Source organism: Diaphorina citri, unplaced genomic scaffold (assembly GCF_000475195.1).
Source record: "Diaphorina citri unplaced genomic scaffold, Diaci psyllid genome assembly version 1.1 scaffold1573, whole genome shotgun sequence".
Classification (NCBI taxonomy): domain Eukaryota; kingdom Metazoa; phylum Arthropoda; class Insecta; order Hemiptera; family Psyllidae; genus Diaphorina; species Diaphorina citri.
The window spans coordinates 43,213-63,467 of NW_007378999.1; the positions used below are offsets into that span (position 1 = coordinate 43,213).

At 40.4% G+C, this 20,255-nt stretch overlaps 2 protein-coding genes across 2 annotated transcripts in view; one reads left to right on the forward strand and one right to left on the reverse strand.

The window, feature by feature from the left end:
- Positions 1-52: 52 nt before the first annotated feature.
- LOC113470430 (dynein regulatory complex subunit 7) lies at positions 53-8,555 on the reverse strand. Its single transcript, XM_026828847.1, has 6 exons — positions 8,247-8,555; positions 7,590-7,762; positions 6,224-6,434; positions 1,656-1,897; positions 424-598; positions 53-75 (listed from the first exon to the last, which is right to left on the reverse strand). The coding sequence occupies exons 1-6, from the start codon at positions 8,503-8,505 to the stop codon at positions 53-55; spliced, it is 1,083 nt and encodes a 360-aa protein (XP_026684648.1). The 5' UTR covers positions 8,506-8,555.
- Positions 8,556-19,749: 11,194 nt separating this feature from the next.
- The window catches only part of LOC113470431 (zinc metalloproteinase nas-14-like), a 3,984-nt gene continuing 3,478 nt past the window's right edge, over positions 19,750-20,255 (forward strand). Inside the window, exon 1 of the mRNA XM_026828848.1 lies at positions 19,750-19,908. Coding sequence (XP_026684649.1) covers positions 19,750-19,908 — 159 coding nt within the window. The remainder of the gene's footprint in view (positions 19,909-20,255) is intronic.

The window sequence follows — 20,255 nt, forward strand, 5'->3', positions numbered from 1 at the left end:
CTCATTCATTCTAATGTGTATTTTAAAAAGTCTTAAATAAATAATCTTATATTCATCCCACGTTACTTGAAATAACTATGTGATTTTGCAGGAAGAGAATTTTGGGTTTAAACTTAAAATACCAAATAGGGTCGATTTATTCTTTGTAAGTCATGTTGTTAATTGGCTCATTCATTCTAATGTGTATTTTAAAAAGTCTTAAATAAAATCTATCATCAATGTTATTGTAAATACCGACCTAGAACTTGATTTTATTAATTTTATTATTATACACAATTACACAGGACCTATTGGCTTTTTTTATCCATCCCATACATATAAGGTTTGTTCTCGCAACGACTGGCTTTCTCCTATCCTGTCCTATGTATAATGTTTGTATTCTAGGGGGAAAAAAAAATCGATTCTGCGGAGAATCGAACTCACCTAAATATTGCTCATCGTCAAGGTCACAGCGGCGCCCTGTGATTGGTTCAACGAAGAACACCTCCCCTTCTTCCCCTCCCTCTCTCACCAGGACCCAACTGTGCAGCCTCTTCCCTCGTAACTCATCCGGCGGTAACCTCTCCAGCTCCTCCACTAGTTTCCTCTCCTCTTCCTCCTGTGGAAATGATGAAAGAGGAACGTAAGGATAGAAATAGAACATTATCTGCTTAGAATAAAATACCCATCACAAAACTCATAGTGAAAGAAAAGATCAATGGTTAGGGGGAAGAGCTCCTACAAGAGAACCCTGTTACTTAAAGGGTATGCTACGACACAGGCCAAATGTAGCAGTTGTTAATGTAGCAGTTGTTTCATTGCTACGAAATAAAAACGGCGGTGGAACACTCATCTTTTTTTTAAAAAAAAAAAAAAAAAAAAAGACCTGCGGTCTAGCGCTTACAAGTCAGACGCACTACCAACCAAGCTAACTAGGCTGACTAAACAACTTTCCTAACACAATGGAAAATCAAAGTACCTACCTTTCAAAAGAGACCCTCGACCCACCTGCGGGTGCGGTGATACCCTAACCGTGGACCATATTATATTTAATTGCCACACACATCTACAAATACGTTCCTCCCTTCCCTCACCACCAGCCCTCGATAACAACCCTGCCAACATCGATTCGGCCTTATTGTACCTGAAGGCCATTGGACTATATACTAAGATCTAGGTAAACAGGGGACGGCGCGAACGACACAAGAGTGTTAAAGCGCCTAACTAGAAAAAAAAGTTCCTTTACTCAAATGATTGAGAGATTAATGTGGATTTCACCAATGACTTGATGAGAGATTCCACTAAGGGAAGAATTGTTAATGATCCAAACAGGAGTTTTTAAAAACTCCAACTTTTGGATCATTAAAAACTCCTTTTTGGATGATTAAAAATTCTCCCATTAGTGAAATCTCTCATTAAGTCATTGGTGAAATCTACCAGAGGGACTATTTTTTACTCAAACAATAAAATTTGAACATCAAAATATGTATTGTTGTTGTTGTTGTTGTTAACGCTCTGGCTACATCAAACAGTTTCAAGACCGAGGAAGTTTGCCGCTGCAACAGGATCCATCCACAGTGAGGTGGGGTCCAAATCAGTCGGTTTTGCTGTACAATCAAATAGGTGAGGGACATCGTGTGTGGAGTTTTTACAGAATATGAATTGAAAATATTAACCTCTTCCTCCCTTTTCCTCCGCTCTTCATCCATTCTCCTTTGCTCCATCATTCGTTCAAACTTGCTCCTGTAGTCAGGTACGGGTTTAGGGACGTACTTGCTGACCGGGGTCTGTTCAGAATCAGGGGCGGACTGGGAAGGTTCTGGCGGGGGCAGGAGAGGACAGGGGACACGGCACTGGTCGTTAAGGCACACCTCACGAGTGGCGTAGCCGGAAACCACGTACGCATCGATTTTGGCCCCTGAAGAATTTGAGGGAAATGTAGGCAAGAGTCTATAAGTAGGTAAGAATCAATAGGGGAAATTTAGCTATTACAGTGGAACCTCGATAAGAAATAATTCAAGGGAAAAGACCAAAGTTATTTCTTATCGAGGTTTATTTACTATCGAGTTTTATTTCTTATCGAGGGGTTTGCCAAAAAAATTATTTACTATCGAGGTTATCTAGAAACACAAATAAGGAACAGAACACCTCTAAAGAGATACATTACTAAATTAAAATGGAGATCATTTTCTTTTTTATTTTTAAAAAAAAGATATTATTATGTACATATTATGTCATATGTAATAAAACAGCGAGATACATACATAGGTACTCGTATGTATTGTTATGTGGTTAGGTCATGCAAAATAATCGTTTATTTTTGTTTGTTTAATAGAGTTCTGTTCTGTTTCAACAAACTGTCTGCACAGATGCACTACGAAAAGAACTGATTGCGCTTGCACGATTAGAACAAAATCATTTTCTTTTTTCAAAAAGTTATTTCTTACAGAGGGCGAGGCGACAAAACTTATTTCTTATAGAGGTAAAGTTCCCGATATGTATATCACTTTGGTATCTGGATGGTTCTTCACCTGGGCCATCTCGTGCTGTTGACTTTTCTCAGACCCACACAGACAGAGACAAAGTTAAGGTGTGTCCTTTTCTTGGCATTTGGATACATTCAAATTGTGACGCTTTTTACACTTTAATGGCGTCTGTAGACGAACCACGTCAGTATTTTTGGATGTAACAAAAACTAGAAGTGGGTTAGAATTAGTATGAGTGAGTGAGTGAGTGAGTCAGTTACACAAGGGGCTGTATATATTTAGGACGATTGGAATATATCACATGGTTTCAGGCACACTCCATTTGTCAGGGTTCTAGTATTTCCTTGCCCTTGGGATCAATTTAATTTAATGTGAAGTACAGACGCTATTAAGCCAAAATAGGGGAACCCAGCTTCAGAAGGGAGGAAAATGGGAAAGGAAAATACGGCTTTAGTTACCTAAACTGGTGAATCTCGCCCCCAAAAAATCAGTTAAAATATGGAACTCACTTCGTTTTAATTATGTTTACCTGACAGCAGGAGGGGTTGCCAAAGTTTTCGATTGGTCAGAGTGAAGTCCAAATCTCGACATGTGTTGCTGAATTGGAGATTCACCCAATAGTTTTCTTGATTCCAAACACTCTCCACTCCTGAAAATATTGAGGAAACAGGAAAGAAAATGAGAATGTATTAGGACCAGCCTAGTTAGCTTGGAAGGTAGTCTGCCTGTCTTGTAAACGCTAGGTCGCAGGTTCGAATCCTGCACCGGGCAAAGAATTGAGCTCATGAAATACACAATTACACAGGACCTATTGGCTTTTTTTTATCCATCCCATACATATAAGGTTTGTTCTCGCAACGACTGGCTTTCTCCTATCCTGTCCTCAGTCTATCTTCGATTTTGGGACGATAACACATCTATTGTCTATTAAAGTAGTACTCAATCATCCTATGTATAATGTTTGTATTCTAGGGAAAAAAAAAAATCGATTCTGCCGAGAATCGAACCCGGGACCTCCGCTGTGCAAGACGAGTGTAATATGAGTTTTATTGAGATCTCACCTAAATATTGCTCATCGTCAAGGTCACAGCGGCGGCCTGTGATTGGTTCAACGAAGAACACCTCCCCTCCTTCCCCTCCCTCTCTCACCAGGACCCAACTGTGCAGCCTCTTCCCTCGTAACTCATCCGGAGGTAACCTCTCCAGCTCCTCCACTAGTTTCCTCTCCTCTTCCTCCTGTGGAAATGATGAACGAGGAACGTAAGAGATTAGGATAGAAATAGAACATTATCTGCTTAGAATAAAATATACCCATCACAAAACTTATACTGAAAGAAAAGATCAATGGTTAGGGGGAAGAGCTCCTACAAGAGAACCCTGTTACTTAAAACCCTGCTATAATGAAATTGAAAAGTTCCTTTTTCAAAAGAGACCCTCGACCCACCTGCGGGTGCGGTGATACCCTAACCGTGGACCATATATTTAATTGCCACACACATCTACAAATGACCCAATAGTTTACTTGATTCCAAACACTCTCCACTCCTGAAAATATTGAGGAAACAGGAAAGAAAATGAGAATGTATTAGGACCAGCCTAATTAGCTTGGAAGGTAGTCTGCCTGTCTTGTAAACGCTAGGTCGCAGGTTCGAATCCTGCACCGGGCAAAGTATTGAGCTCATGAAATACACAATTACACAGGACCTATTGGCTTTTTTTTATCCATCCCATACATATAAGGTTTGTTCTGATTTGTTTTCATGGGTTTTCACACGATCATTCTTTCCTTGGAAAGAGTAGTACAAGACTGCGGTGCATAGGCAGAACTATTTTTATGTACCTACAGTCCTACACCTTTGAATTGTAATCAGGGCAAAATTTCATCCGCTGGGATTGAACCCACGTACTCCTGTTTAATAGGCGACTACTAAACCACCGAGGCCGGCGTGTATGTTGTCTGAAAGAGTGCGTTGGTAGTTATCCAAGTGCATACTTATATTATACCTATAGCTATCTATCCAAAATGGTAAAAAAGGAAAACAAGTACAGAATACCTGAATTACAAAACTAGCATAATTATTAAGCTCTCAACGTTTGTTCCCCTTATCTGTAGGTGGATTCATATTCCTTAGACGTAATGTTTTTAATGTACAAGTCAAGTAACTTGTCAAAATAATGATAGGTCTGTTTGTACATATGTAGAAATGATAGATACATATGTAGAAATGATAGATATTGTACCTAGAAATGATAGGTATATGTTTGTACCTAGAAATGATAGGTGTGTTTGTACATAGAAATGATAGGTATATGTTTGTACCTAGAAATGATAGGTATACCAACCTAGGACACACAAAGACAAATGAAAAATCGTTTGACGTTTATCAGGGAACATTGTGTTGAACAAAATGGAATATTGGAATTCTATTAAGATTCGCCACCAGAATTACAAATACATGAAATTACCACATAAATAAGTACCTAAGGTATTTAGGCACCTTTGTTCGGTAGGCATATGTATTGGTCCCTAATACATAATTATATCGCACATCTAATGAAATAACGTAACTCCTTTTCGAAAACGTTATTCCATTAGATGTGTTTCTTCTATGTTTCTTGGGCGTCCACTAAGGGGGTTGGAGTACATATTGCAAGTTTAGTTGAAGGTTCTCTTGATGTTGGACTGTCATCTTTCAGGAACAGGCTTTCCCGGTTCAAATCCCCGAGGGGGAAAAATGTTGTTGTTACAAATGTCGGAATTTTAGACCACTAGGCCATGACGATCGTGTGGAATAATATACGGGAAGGTAAAATAAAATTATGTACTTGTATCACTGACCCGATGTATCAATCTATTTAGCTAGGAGGGTAGTGTGTTGTAACCGCTAGGTCGAGGGTTTGAATCCAACCTAGACACATGAGATTCGTTCTCCAAATGACTGGCGTTGTGCTGACCAGGAAGATATTGCTTGGGAAGAGACCATCAGAGGACATCAATGAGAAGAGACCCAGGGGTGGAAGTGGCCTGAGGAGACAACTCAGCCGGGGTGGAGATACTGCTGACACGCGTGGTACTGGTAGTAACGGATATATCAATGGACAAACACCTGCCATCCCTGCTAAGCTTGCAGTCCTAGCGAATCTCATGAATGAGTGTAAGAGTCTGTCACTTAAAATAAATAGGGAAATTCAACAATTAGCTGTTTTTCCCCTAATGATTTTTAATTGTGTTAAGCATACTTCAATGCTTGTGACAAATATCGTTCCCCAATTATTACACTTACCTAGATAAATTTTATGATTTGACTTGGACTCAAACCGGCAACCTCCAGATCCAAAGTCCAACGCGGTAACCACTGCATCACCAAGGTTTTTTTTATTTTATTTTTTCAACATGAGTGTTTCATCACCATTTTTGTTTCGTAGCAATGAAACAACTGCTACATTAGACGCATGTGGTCTGTGTCGTAGCATGCCCATCCCGTAGTATGCTTCTCATCATATGGGCGAGAAGAGACACAATACTTCCCATTTAGGTGCTGTACTTTCTTACCCAGTAGCAAAGACACCAGAAGGGTACTAAGCTCAAAGCAATGCCCGGATTGACCATTGAATACAGTGCTAGGCGATCTAAGCCGAACGGGTAAGTTGGTGGGATGATCCAATGGTTCGTAGACAATATGGTCGGATACGAAACTGGCGCATCCACTCCAGGATTTTATGGGCGAGAAGAGAGTAAGAGAACAATACTTTCTTACCCAGTAGCAAAGACACCAGAAGGGTACTAAGCTCAAAGCAATGACCGGATTGACCATTGAATACAGTGCTAGGCGATCTAAGCCGAACGGGCAAGTTGGTGGGATGATCTAACGGTTCGTAGACAATATGGTCGGATACGAAACTGGCGCATCCACTCCAGGATTTGAACTCGACTAGCGGGAGCCTGGTCACGTTGATGCTGGTGCAAACCTGGATGAAAAGATAAAATGAAAATTCAATTTTTGACCTTTTAAATACACTTTTTTTTTGCCGTTATGCCTTCTGATTTGGATTTTTTTTTCAGAGGTTTGACAGAGGGAACTGTAACTGCTTATCGTTCCGAAATCGAAGAGAGAAGCAAGACAGGATAGGAGAAAGCCAGCCGTTCCGAGAACGAACATTATCTGTTTAGGATAAAATCCGCCCCGGGCGGAAATCGAATCCGTGGCCTAGTATTTACAAGGTAGACGCGCTACCAACCAAGCTAACTAGGCTGGTTTTTCGAGCTTTTAAAGACACTTTTTCGCCATTATGCCTTCTGATTTGGATTTTTTCTACAACTTTTCAGCGTTTTTTTTTTTTTTTTTTTTTTTTTTTTTTTTTTTTTGTACTAAACCAGGAAATCTGGGATCGGGTCAGACTCAGGTAAGGGTCTCTATCATCCCCATCAGAGGCGGATAGGACAGGAATGGCAATGGTGGGCAGACCCAGGGTAGTGCCGTAGGTAAACAGGAGCATGTTCTTAGCGGAGGATGCCAAGATCTGAAACCAGGAAGGAAAAAAATCAAGATTTTCAATCACTGAAGCTGAAGTTCAGACGTTATCCATGCAAAAAAAAGTAATGAATTCCCCCAAAAACACATGCAAAAAGAAAGAACTGAAAAAGACTTCCAAATAATATGAAAACCTGATGAGAGGAGATTTCAATACTAACTGCAAAAAGTATTGAAATCTCCCAATAAAACATCTGCGGTGAAAATTTCAACGCCAAGTCAGAAGGAAAGAGAAAAGAGGAATCATTTTAGAACCTCTTGGTTTCAGCCAGCCTCAAAAAATATCCTCGGAATGTTATTTATATTGCAGCTCCAAGAGCCAGAATTCTAACAATATGTCACACACTGAGAGCCCATTCAAATACCAACCACGTACAACGTTTCTTCACTTTGCTTACTCAATGTGTATAGCATTTCCCCACCGGTAGGTATCTACAGGGTGCGCCAGAAAAACACTGGAACCAACAGGGAACTTTGTTGGAAATGATGGGATCTACCTACCCCTGAGCCGTTGTCGGTGTTTTTCTGGGGCACCCTGTATAACTATTCTTCGGAGGTTTCGATTCGGACCTTCGGAGACTTTTTTGCTTACCATTTTCTGCACTCCGCACTCGTTCTCCAGTGCCATTACCAGGGGTCTCCTCAGTGGATACCGACTGGAATACTGACGGCGGAAATTCTCGCAGTACCAAATCAGCAACTTCTCTTTGTCAGTATTTCGCAAATAGGTCTCCGGGTAATCACTGGCCGCAGGTACTGCAGGGGCTACGAACAAATTTTAATCTACAATCTTTCGCAATCTAAAGATTGTAAGTATCTACTTTTATAGCCCTGTCCTCTGGAATCACATAGCCGTACTTTATTATATGACTTTTTCATAGTCAACATGACTAAACCAATAAGACTGTGAGATTCCACTTTGTGGAGTAAGTGTGGACGTCCAAAGCAGGATCTCATTGCCTCAGCCATGTTGACTATAAAAAAAGTCACATAATAAAATACGGTTCATCCTTGCCTTGCTTAAAGGTACATCTTCACTGCTGTCGACAGACATCTCATTTTCTAGAAAGTTCAAATGCATTTTATAGAAACTTAATAATTTCTAAAAATTCCTATTCAGTGATAGTGTAGCAAAAGTGGGTTCCCATTCCTCAGAATTGTATGAATTTGCAGGATATCAAGAGACCCAATAGAAACAAGATCCAGGGACCAAATTCATTTCTAACCTTTCCGAAATCCCCAATCTCACCTGCACACACACTTTTTGGACTCAATCCGCCCGGGGGTGTCCAAACCAAGCCCAATCTTCCAAGCGTGGTCCGATAAGCGTTCAGCACTTTATCGCGGTCCAGCGTCTCATATTTGATTGGGACAATCGGCTGAACGATCGGGGGTCTCCGGTCGTTTTCGTCGTCGCTGTCAAGGTCACTATCGTCCAGATGGAAGCTATCCATGAGGTTGCCACTGGAGGGGACCTTGCCCAGGAGGTGGGAGGCTAGCTTGTCCATTATCTTGATGGGTGGTCAAGCGTTTGACTGACAATCAAGGAGAAACAATTATTCACGTCCTACATGTACTCCCCTATATGTCAAAATATATTAGACCTTGGTTAGACTGAGGGGGGAAAGGGACTTTTCAGTCCTATCCCAGCAGGATAAACAAGGTATATTCTATTCTATTCCGCATTATCATTCGAAAGAATCGAAAGCGAAATAACAGGCGGCGACAGCACGTAGAATTCAGTTCAAAATCTACTGATGGTAAAGAAAAGAAAACATTATACGTAAACCTGCAAAGCGTAAACCTTCATCACCAAGGCAATGGGGAGGGTTGTTATTTAGGGGAGTTCTCGTTGTCATGGTATAGAAAAGAGCGGAGTGTTCTCCCACTACTAACGGGGGATGACAAGACAACAAGACAGGATAGGAGAAAGCCAGCCTTTCCGAGAACGAAGCTTATCAGGATAAAGTTCGACCCGGGATCAAACCTGGGACCAAGCGGCCTAGCGCTTACAAGGTAGGTAGGCGCGCTACTCTCAAAGCTAACGATCCAGAGTTGAAAAAAAAAGAAGATGAGTGTTCCACCGCCTCTTTATTTCGTAGCAATGAAACAACTGCTACATTAGACGCTTGTGGTCTGTGTCGTAGCACTCGTAGCATGCCCATCCCGTAGTATGCCTCTCATCAGATGGGCGAGAAAAGACACAATACTTCCCATTTAGGTGCTGGGGTCAACACGAGAACACCAGAATGTAACCCACAGGCCTTAGGTATACCAAAAATGATCACAGTTAGAAAAGTAGTCCAAAATGGTGTAACCTTGTAAAATTTAACCTTGGGAAGCCGACATCAAGTCCTCGGCTTTGTCATTTCGATATGTACGAGTATATCACTTTGGTATCTGGATGGCTCTTCACCTGGGCCATCTCGTGCTGTTGACTTTTCTCAGACCCACACAGACAAAGTTGAGGTGTGTCCCCACAACCCTTTTTTTGGCACTGTATCCATTTGGATACATTCAAATTGTGACGCTTTTTACACTTTAATGGCGTCTGTAGACGAACCACGTCAGTATTTTTGGATGTAACAAAAAGGAACCTCTAGTGAACTTTTTGACGAACAATTCTGTATAAAATTGAACCTCGTGATGTTCACACAAATTACTCTAGACTCACGTGAAAAGTGTAGGGGCTGGTCAGCCCCAAAGGACGGGTTGAGCTTCTACGAATCTACGATCTCTGCAAAGATGAAAAAAATCTCTGCCAAGTTTAGGGTTTTAATAATTGCGATCGACGTCAACTGAACCGTTCACATTGCCTCGACAACATAGATTCACCTCGTCGGTTGACTATGTTTGGACACACCTTTAGAGAGTATCAAGAGGCGTCTAGCTTGTCGCCAAATAGAGGGTAAAACCACCGTCACTAAACGCTTAAAAGTTATTCAGTGACATACCTTGGTGGAAATACTCCTGAACTATCTCATTATCATAGTTGGTATCAGACTGGTACAGTCTGTCAGCTCTGTGTTTGAACTTCTCATACTTTCTGCTGGGGATTTGGCATTCCAAGTCTACATATTGGATCAAGATATATTCTATTCTACTCTACATTTTGGATCTTTCTGAACAAATTTGATTCTCAAAACGACATAAAATCTCACCTTGATGGAAATATTCCTGAACTATCTCGTTATCATAGTTGGTATCAGACTGGTACAGTCTGTCTGCTCTGTGTTTGAACTTCTCATACTTCCTGCTGGGGATTTGGCATTCCAAGTCTACATATTGGATTACTCTCTCCACTATTCTACTCTTACTGCATCACCGAGGTTTTTTTTATTTTATTTTTTCAACATGAGTGTTTCACCACCATTTTTGTTTCGTAGCAATGAAACAACTGATACATTAGAAGCATGTGGTCTGTGTCGTAGCATGCCCATCCCGTAGTATGCCTCTCATCATATGGATGAGAAGAGACACAATACTTTCTTACCCAGTAGCAAAGACACCAGAAGGGTACTGAGCTCAAAGCAATGACCGGATTGACCATTGAACACGGTGCTAGGCGATCTAAGCCGAACGGGTAAGTTGGTGGGATGATCCAATGGTTCGTAGACAATATGGTCGGATACAAAACTGGCGCATCCACTCCAGGATTTGAACTCGACTAGCGGGAACCTGGTCACGTTGATGCTGGTGCAAACCTGGATGAAAAAATAAAATGAAAATTCAAATTTTGACCTATTAAATACACTTTTTTTGGCGTCATGCCTTCTGATTTGGATTTTTTTTTTTACAGAGGTTTGTCAGAGGGAACTGTAACTGCTTAGATCTTATCGTCCTGAAATCGAAGAGAGAAGCAAGACAGGATAGGAGAAAGCCAGCCGTTCAGAAAACGAACATTATCTGTTTAGGATAAAATCCGCACCGGGCGGAAATCGAACCCGTGGCCTAGTATTTACAAGGTAGACGCGCTACCAACCAAGCTAACTAGGCTGGTTTTTCGAGCTTTTAAAGACACTTTTTCGCCATTATGCCTTCTGATTTGGATGTTTTCTACAACTTTTCAGTGTTTTTTTTTGATATTTCTCGGAAACGAAGCCGAAGTTAGGAAAATGACCCAGAGAACCTTGTTGGAAATGATGGGATCTACCTACCTCTGAGCCGTTGTCGGTGTTTTTCTGGCGCACCCTGTATAACTATTCTTCGGAGGTTTCGATTCGGACCTTCGGAGACTTTTTTGCTTACTGGTTTTTCGAGCTTTTAAAGACACTTTTTCGCCATTATGCCTTCTGATTTGGACTTTTCCTACAACTTTTCAGTGTTTATTTTTTTATATATATTTCTCGGGAACGAAGCCGAAGTTAGGAAAATGACCCAGAGAACCTTGTTGGAAATGATGGGATCTACCTACCCCTGAGCCGTTGTCGGTGTTTTTCTGGCGCACCCTGTATAACTATTCTTCGGAGGTTTCGATTCGGACCTTCGGAGACTTTTTTGCTTACCATTTTCTGCACTCCGCACTCGTTCTCCAGTGCCATTACCAGGGGTCTCCTCAGTGGATACCGACTGGAATACTGACGGCGGAAATTCTCGCAGTACCAAATCAGCAACTTCTCTTTGTCAGTATTTCGCAAATAGGTCTCCGGGTAATCACTGGCCGCAGGTACTGCAGGGGCTACGAACAAATTTTAATCTACAATCTTTCGCAATCTAAAGATTGTAAGTATCTACTTTTATAGCCCTGTCCTCTGGAATCACATAGCCGTACTTTATTATATGACTTTTTCATAGTCAAAAATTCTCGCAGTACCAAATCAGCAACTTCTCCTTGTCAGTATTTCGCAAATAGGTCTCCGGGTAATCACTGGCCGCAGGTACTGCAGGGGCTAAGAACAAATCGGGTTAATAGGGATCTTTATACTCGTATCATTGTATCCAACCAACCTCAGTGGTGCAGTGGTTAACGCGTTGGACTTTGGATCTGGAGGTTGGTGGTTCGAGTACAAGTCAAGTCATTAAATTTATCTAGCTGTAATAATTGAGGGAACGATCTTTGTGACAAGTATTTATGTATGATTAACACAATTCAAAAAAAAATCCTTAAAAAATCAATGTATCACCACCAAAGGTTGTACCTACTTGTAGGTATTTTTTTTTTTTTTTTTTTGAAACTTATTTCCCCTTCATAGTCAACATGACTAAACCAATAAGACTGTGAGATTCCACTTTGTGGAGTAAGTGTGGACGTCCAAAGCAGGATCTCATTGCCTCAGCCATGTTGACTATAAAAAAAGTCACATAATAAAATACGGTTCATCCTTGCCTTGCTTAAAGGTACATCTTCACTGCTGTCGACAGACATCTCATTTTCTAGAAAGTTCAAATGCATTTTATAGAAACTTAATAATTTCTAAAAATTCCTATTCAGTGATAGTGTAGCAAAAGTGGGTTCCCATTCCTCAGAATTGTATGAATTTGCAGGATATCAAGAGACCCAATAGAAACAAGATCCAGGGACCAAATTCATTTCTAACCTTTCCGAAATCCCCAATCTCACCTGCACACACACTTTTTGGACTCAATCCGCCCGGGGGTGTCCAAACCAAGCCCAATCTTCCAAGCGTGGTCCGATAAGCGTTCAGCACTTTATCGCGGTCCAGCGTCTCATATTTGATTGGGACAATCGGCTGAACGATCGGGGGTCTCCGGTCGTTTTCGTCGTCGCTGTCAAGGTCACTATCGTCCAGATGGAAGCTATCCATGAGGTTGCCACTGGAGGGGACCTTGCCCAGGAGGTGGGAGGCTAGCTTGTCCATTATCTTGATGGGTGGTCAAGCGTTTGACTGACAATCAAGGAGAAACAATTATTCACGTCCTACATGTACTCCCCTATAATATGTCAAAATATATTAGACCTTGGTTAGACTGTGGGGGAAAAGGGACTTTTCAGTCCTATCCCAGCAGGATAAACAAGGTATATTCTATTCTATTCCGCATTATGTCAAAATATATTAGACCTTGGTTAGACTGAGGGGGGAAAGGGACTTTTCAGTCCTATCCCAGCAGGATAAACAAGGTATATTCTATTCTATTCCGCATTATCATTCGAAAGAATCGAAAGCGAAATAACAAGCGGCGACAGCACGTAGAATTCAATTCAAAATCTACTGATGGTAAAGAAAAGAAAACATTATACGTAAACCTGCAAAGCGTAAACCTTCATCACCAAGGCAATGAGGAGGGTTGTTATTTAGGGTAGTTCTCGTTGTCATGGTATAGAAAAGAGCGGAGTGTTCTCTCACTACTACTAACGGGGGATGACAAGACAACAAGACAGGATAGGAGAAAGCCAGCCTTTCCGAGAACGAACCTTATCAGGATAAAGTTCGTTCCGGGATCAAACCTGGGACCGAGCGGCCTAGCGCTTACAAGGAAGGTAGGCGCGCTACTCTCAAAGCTAACGATCCAGAGTTGAAAAAAAAAGAAGATGAGTGTTCCACCGCCTTTTTTATTTCGTAGCAATGAAACAACTGCTACATTAGACGCATGTGGTCTGTGTCGTAGCATGCCCATCCCGTAGTACGCCTCTCATCAGATGGGCGAGAAGAGACACAATACTTCTCATTTAGGTGCTGGGTCAACACGAGAACACCAGAAAGTAACAGGCCTTAGGTATACCAAAAAGGATCACAGTTAGAAAAGTAGTCCAAAATGGTGTAACCTTGTAAAATTTAACCTTGGGAAGCCGACATCAAGTCCTCGGCTTTGTCATTGAAGGAATTTATATACATATAAGATAGGAGGGGATTAGCATCATTTCAGTGAGTAGATCTTAACTGGAAGTAGAATATTGTGAACATTACACGACTCTTCTTACCCTATCCAATAGTTTCAAGATATGTATCTCTAACCGTTATCAGGAAAAAGTGGTTGAAATACGTATACCCTCATTTGCTAAAATGCTGTCAAAAGACTGCTAATCGTTGCTTCAATTGGGATTAAGGTTTGATGCTTTCACTTGGGATTTAAGTATGATTTTGGGGCGGGGGTCTCCAATTGTTGTCAGTAGGGCTGAAAACCAAAAAAAAAAAAAAAAAAAAAAAAAAAAGGAAAAAAAAATGGGTTTTCACACGATCATTCTTTCCTTGGAAAGAGTGTAGTACAAGACTGCGGTGCGTAGGCAGAACTATTTTTATGTACCTACACCTTTGAATTGTAATCAGGGCAAAATTTCATCCGCTGGGATTGAACCCACGTACTCCTGTTTAATAGGCGAGCGTCTTGACTACTAAACTATCGAGGCGACGTTTGTTGTCTAAAAGAGCGCGTTAGTAGTTATCCAAGTGCATACTTATATTATACCTATAGCTATCTATCCAAAATGGTAAAAAAGGAAAACAACTACAGAATACCTGAATTACAAAACTAGCATAGGTAATTATTAAGCTCCCAACGTTTGTTCCCCTTATCAGGGATTCATATTCCTTAGACGTAATGTTTTTTAATGTACAAGTCAAGTAACTTGTCAAAATAATGATAGGTGTGTTTGTACATAGAAATGATAGATATATGTTTGTACCTAGAAATGATAGGTATATGTTTGTACCTAGAAATGATAGGTGTGTTTGTACATAGAAATGATAGGTATATGTGTTTGTACCAAACTTGCAAACTAGCGGTAGCACCTTGAATGCATCAGGCAACGCACCGTTGCGTGATCAATTGCGTAATAATGGTTTTTCCCGGACCCACTCAGGCTGGGTGAGGTTGACATCATAAGGCGAGTGGTTGTCAGAGAACACAGGGTGAAATCTCCGTCACTACAAACCCTGGCAGTTATACAGCAACAGTGCACCCCTTAAAAGAAGAAGAGAAAAAGAAGAAGAAGAAGAAGAAGAAGAAGAAGAAGAAGAAGAAGAAGAAGAAGAAGAGAACAAGCAGGGTCCGTCCCTCCGGGAATTTTTCAGCCCGTAGTGATTAGAGAAAATCAGTACCTACATATGTACCTACCTAATTTGTTACTAGGCCATTTTTCCCCAGGAAGAAAAATGAAACGATAGTTACTGATAAACTGCCATCTTTTGGTTCCAACCTTGGTCACATACCGGCATAGTTTACTATCATAACTTACCATCAACCATCTGAATCTAATCCATCAACTGTTATCCTACCTAGTGACACTAACAAGCTAGTACTTACACATTATTGAATTGATTTTTTGATTTTACTTTTATGTAATGATTTAAAATCAAGACTAGAGCCCGTTCTCCCTTTATTCCCAATATAATGTTCACTATAGCTATCTATCCAAAATGATAAAAAAGGAAAACAAGTACAGAATACCTGAATTACAAAACTAGCATAATTATTAAGCTCCAAACGTTTGTTCCCGTTATCTGTAGGTGGATTCATATTCCTTAGACGTAATGTTTTTAATGTACAAGTCAAGTAACTTGTCAAAATAATGATAGGTGTGTTTGCCAACATTTCTTCCCCTTATCAGTAGGTGGATTCATATTCCTTAGACGTAATGTTTTTAATGTACAAGTCAAGTAACTTGTCAAAATAATGATAGGTGTGTTTGTACATAGAAATGATAGGTATGCCAAAACCTAGGACATGCAAAGAAATGAAAAATCGTTTGACGTTTATCAGGGAACATTGTGTTGAACAAAATGGAATATTGGAATTCTATTAAGATTCGCCACCAGAATTTGGTATATGTTTGTACCTAGGACACCCAAAGACAAATGAAAAATCGTTTGACGTTTATCAGGGAACATTGTGTTGAACAAAATGGAATATTGGAATTCTATTAAGATTCGCCACCAGAATTACAAATACATGAAATTACCACATAAATAAGTACCTAGGTATTTAGGCACCTTTGTTCGGTAGGTATATGTATTGGTCCCTAATACATAATTATATCGCACATCTAATGAAATAACGTAACTCCTTTTCGAAAACGTTATTCCATTCGATGTGTTTCTTCTATGTTTCTTGGGCGTCCACTAAGGGGGTTGGAGTATATATTGCAAGTTGAAGGTTCTCTTGGTGTTGGACTGTCACCTTTCAGGAACAGGCTTTCCCGGTTCAAATCCCCGAGGGGGAAAAATGTTGTTGTTACAAACGTCTGAATTTTTGACCACTAGGCCATTTTTTCCCAGGAAGAAAAATGAAACGATAGTTACTGATAAACTGCCATCTTTTGGTTCCAACCTTGGTCACATACCGGCATAGTTTACTATCAGGTACATATTGCAAGTTTAGTTGAAGGTTCTCTTGATGTTGGACTGTCACCTTTCAGGAACAGGCTTTCCCGATTCAAATCCCCGAGGGAGAAAAATGTTGTTGTTACGAATGTCGGAATTTTTGACCACTAGGCCATTTTTCCCCAGGAAGAAAAATGAAACCATAGTGACTGATAATCTGCCATCTTTAGGTTCCAACCTTGGTCACATACCGGCATAGTTCACTATCATAACTTACCATCAACCATCTGAATCTAATCCATCAACTGTTATCCTACCTAGTGACACTAACAAGCTAGTACTTACACATTTAGGTGGGTTGACCCTGATAATGATCGCCCAAGAGTCCCCGAAACGGTTGATTGAACAAAAATTGTTTTGTAATATTAAATATGAGATAGAGGTACCTGGGTAATTATTACGAGACTTCAACCAAGTGTTTGGCTCTCGAACAATGTTGAGGATGAAATTACAAACTTCGGTCGAGATTGGATCCACGACCTCCTGATTACCAGGCGAGCAGTGATCGAGACACCACTACACCACTGAGGCAGGTGTTTGAAAAAACTCATAGAGGACATTGTACCTACCGACGGAAATGTTATCGTCCCGAAATCGAAGAAAGAAGGAGGACGAGATACGAGAAAGCCACAGCCGTTCTGAGAACGAACTACTCTCAGATCTGTTTTAAGTGTTTGGTTGAGTGGATTTCACATAGCTTCCACCAAAGAGAACAAGGGTCTTTTTCTTTTTTCATGATGGTAGTAAAAAAGTCTCATTTTCACTTCCGAGTGTTCTGATCAAGCACCCCAGTTGAAGATTGATTGAATATTCTTCTATCCATCAATCGAGATGAGTCCTGTCAGACAATGAGTGTTTGGTTGAGTGGATTTCACATAGCTTCCACCAAAGAGAACAAGGGTCTTTTTTCATGATGGTAGTAAAAAAGTCTCATTTTAACTTCCGAGTGTTCTGATCAGGCACCCCAGTTGAAGATTGATTGAATATTCTTCTATCCATCAATCGAGATGAGTCCTGTCAGACAATCACGCTCAGAACATCTGCGGTACTGTCAGACTTGGGTCCGTCAGAATCTGAGCTTGAGTGGCGGGCCTAATGTTCCTCTATTTCTAATGTGGAACTGTAGTGCCCGAAAGTTAGTACCTAATATGTATCGTCTACAGCAGGGCTGCCCAACCGGTCGATCGCAGATTGATTTCAAATCGATCGCGACCAGCACACCCAGCAGTGTTTGATCCTGACAATATCATCTTACACACCCGATTACTCTAAACTTGTTTCCCATTGGGTCTCTCATTAGGTAAATTGATCCCAAGACTGTATTGAAAATTCAAGTCGATCTTCCTTTGAAAAGGTTGGGCAAGATTATCTTTTAATAATTGAGACTTGTACTTATCATAATCATGGCTGGATGGACTCTACATAATCAATGAATAATGAGCCGTATTGTATGGGCGAGAAGGGACACAATACTTTCTTACCCAGTAGCAAAGACACCAGAAGGGTACTGAGCTCAAAGCAATGCCCGGATTGACCATTGAACACGGTGCTAGGCGATCTAAGCCGAACGGGTAAGTTGGTGGGATGATCCAATGGTTCGTAAACAATATGGTCGGATACGAAACTGGCGCATCCACTCCAGGATTTGAACTCGACTAGCGGGAACCTGGTCACGTTGATGCTGGTGCAAACCTGGATGAAAAAATAAACTAGGCACTAGGGGTCTACAGTAATTTAAAAGATTATCTTTTAATAATTGAGACTTGTACTTATCATAATCATGGCTGGATGGACTCTACATAATCAATGAATAATGAGCCGTATTGATAAAAATCTACATCTGATTGATAGATATACAATAATCATAAAGGATCTCTGCGACATTTAAATCGTTTGATATCGTGTACCTACCTATAGTGCGTTAGACCGCCAAGTTTATGATAAAAAAACGCTCATTTTATTATTAATGCCTACGTTGGGTTACCGATTATCTTAATCTTCAGCAAAAAATTGGCTTTTTAAAAGCACCATCCAGGTTTTTGGAGGGAACCACTTTTTGCCTACTCTTTTAAGTTATAAAATACATTTCTTCGATTGCTGTCTTTCAGTACACCAGTACAGTTCTCCAGCCTAGTTAGCTTGGGGACTGCAGCAAGCTCCTTGTAAGCGCTAGGTCGCAGGTTCGATTCCCGCCCGGGGTGCAGTTGAACAGTGCTCCCCTAACTTACCTTCTCTGGGGAAACCAAACTCCCATATTTGTGTTTGAATTTGCGGTCGGTGATTGCTGTTAGCTTGGAAAATTATCTGACTTTCCCTTTCTTTCCTTTCTCTTCTATGCTTTCATAAATAAATGAGCTATATTGTTTTACATGTTATTGTTGTTTACGCCTTATTCATGAAGACAATTTTTTTCGTCTTCTGGGCCCCGTAAGGCTCCTTTTCTGAAGGTTAATGAACTTTTACACTTACGTGTGGTACTATCGTGTCATCTCCATTCTTGGAGAAGGCTTTCTTCTATGCTTATTTTGTTTGTTGAAAATTTAACTGACGCTTTCGTCTATATTTTTTTAAAAAATCTTTTTCTTTTTTTATTATTTCTTTTTTATTCCTATACTTCTTACCTTGCGAAAGTGAATTTTCGTTTTGAATGCCAATTTTAAAATGTCCGTTTAATTGTAAAATTACATAAATTAAATCCATTTTTCTGTGAATCAATCTGGTGGTCTGTGTAAATTGTGAATTGCCCAAATTTTCGAGTGCCTTTGACTTAAATTTCAAAATAAATAAATGAACAACTAATTTAATAAAAACATAATTATTGGTAAACCTACTTTTTTAAAATAACCTTGTTATCCTTCATTGCTTTTTTTTTTTTTTTTTTTTTTTTTTTTTTTTTTTGTGGTGAACCAGAAAATGACACATGGTGAGTACGCAATTGATCGTGAGAAGCGAGGTTGAAGTTTTCACCTTAAGGTGGCAGTGAGTAAATAATTGACTGAACGAACCGAAGTCCAAGTTATTAACTGAACGAGCTTGCATTAAATCCGTCTCTTGAGTCTCGAACAACCACGATAAGTCGCGGTTCTTCACGAAATGGGAGCCTGGAATATGGAGCGCATCCTTTTAAAACGTTAGATCGGGGTTTGATTACTGATTTTTATTATTATTATTATTATTATTATTATTATATAAGACCTACGTCATTACAATGATGGAGGTTATCAAACTTGCAAACTAGCGGTAGCACTTTTAATGCACCAAGCAACGCACCGTTGCGTGATCAATCGCGTAATATTGGTTTTTCCCGGACCCACTCAGGTTGGGTGAGGTTAACATCATAAGGCGGGTGGTTGTCAGAGAACACAGGGTGAAATCCCCGTCACTACAAACCCTGGCAGTTATACAGCAAAAGTGCACCCCTTAAAAGAAGAAGAGAAAAATGAATGCAATAAAATTGGTCCGATTCTCCTTCAAATGACCTCATTGCTATCGTTTTCAGGCACGGAGAGGAATTTCAAGAAGTATCCGCCCAGTGAGATCACAGACTTCGGAGTAGGCTATGATTTCGACAGCGTGATGCATTACAGTAGGAAAGCCTTCTCCAAGAATGGAGATGACACGATAGTACCACACGTAAGTGTAAAAGTTCATTAACCTTCAGAAAAGGAGCCTTACGGGTCTTCATTAATAAGGCGTAAACAACAATAACATGTAAAACAATATAGCTCATTTATTTATGCATGTATACCTCAGTACTGCTCGAATAAGACTGAAGAGTCCCTTTTCCCCAGAAATAGGCTATACTTAGTGCGGTCAAACTCTCGAACAATGTTGAGGATGAAATTACAAACTTCGGTCGAGATTGGATCCACGACCTCCTGATTACCAGGCGGGCAGTGGTCGAGACACCACTACACCACTACCACTGAGGTAGGTGTTTGAAAAAACTCATAGAGGACATTGTACCTACCGACGGAAAT

Bases quoted from the DNA above. Each gene is read 5' to 3' on its own strand.
- LOC113470430 (XM_026828847.1), bottom strand. From the start codon at position 8,505: ATGGACAAGCTAGCCTCCCACCTCCTGGGCAAGGTCCCCTCCAGTGGC. The intron at 7,763-8,246 runs GTGAGATTGGGG...ATTTGTTCGTAG, and splicing joins TCCAAAAAGTGTGTGTGCAG to CCCCTGCAGTACCTGCGGCC. The intron at 6,435-7,589 runs GTAAGCAAAAAA...CTTTTCATCCAG, and splicing joins AGTGCGGAGTGCAGAAAATG to GTTTGCACCAGCATCAACGT.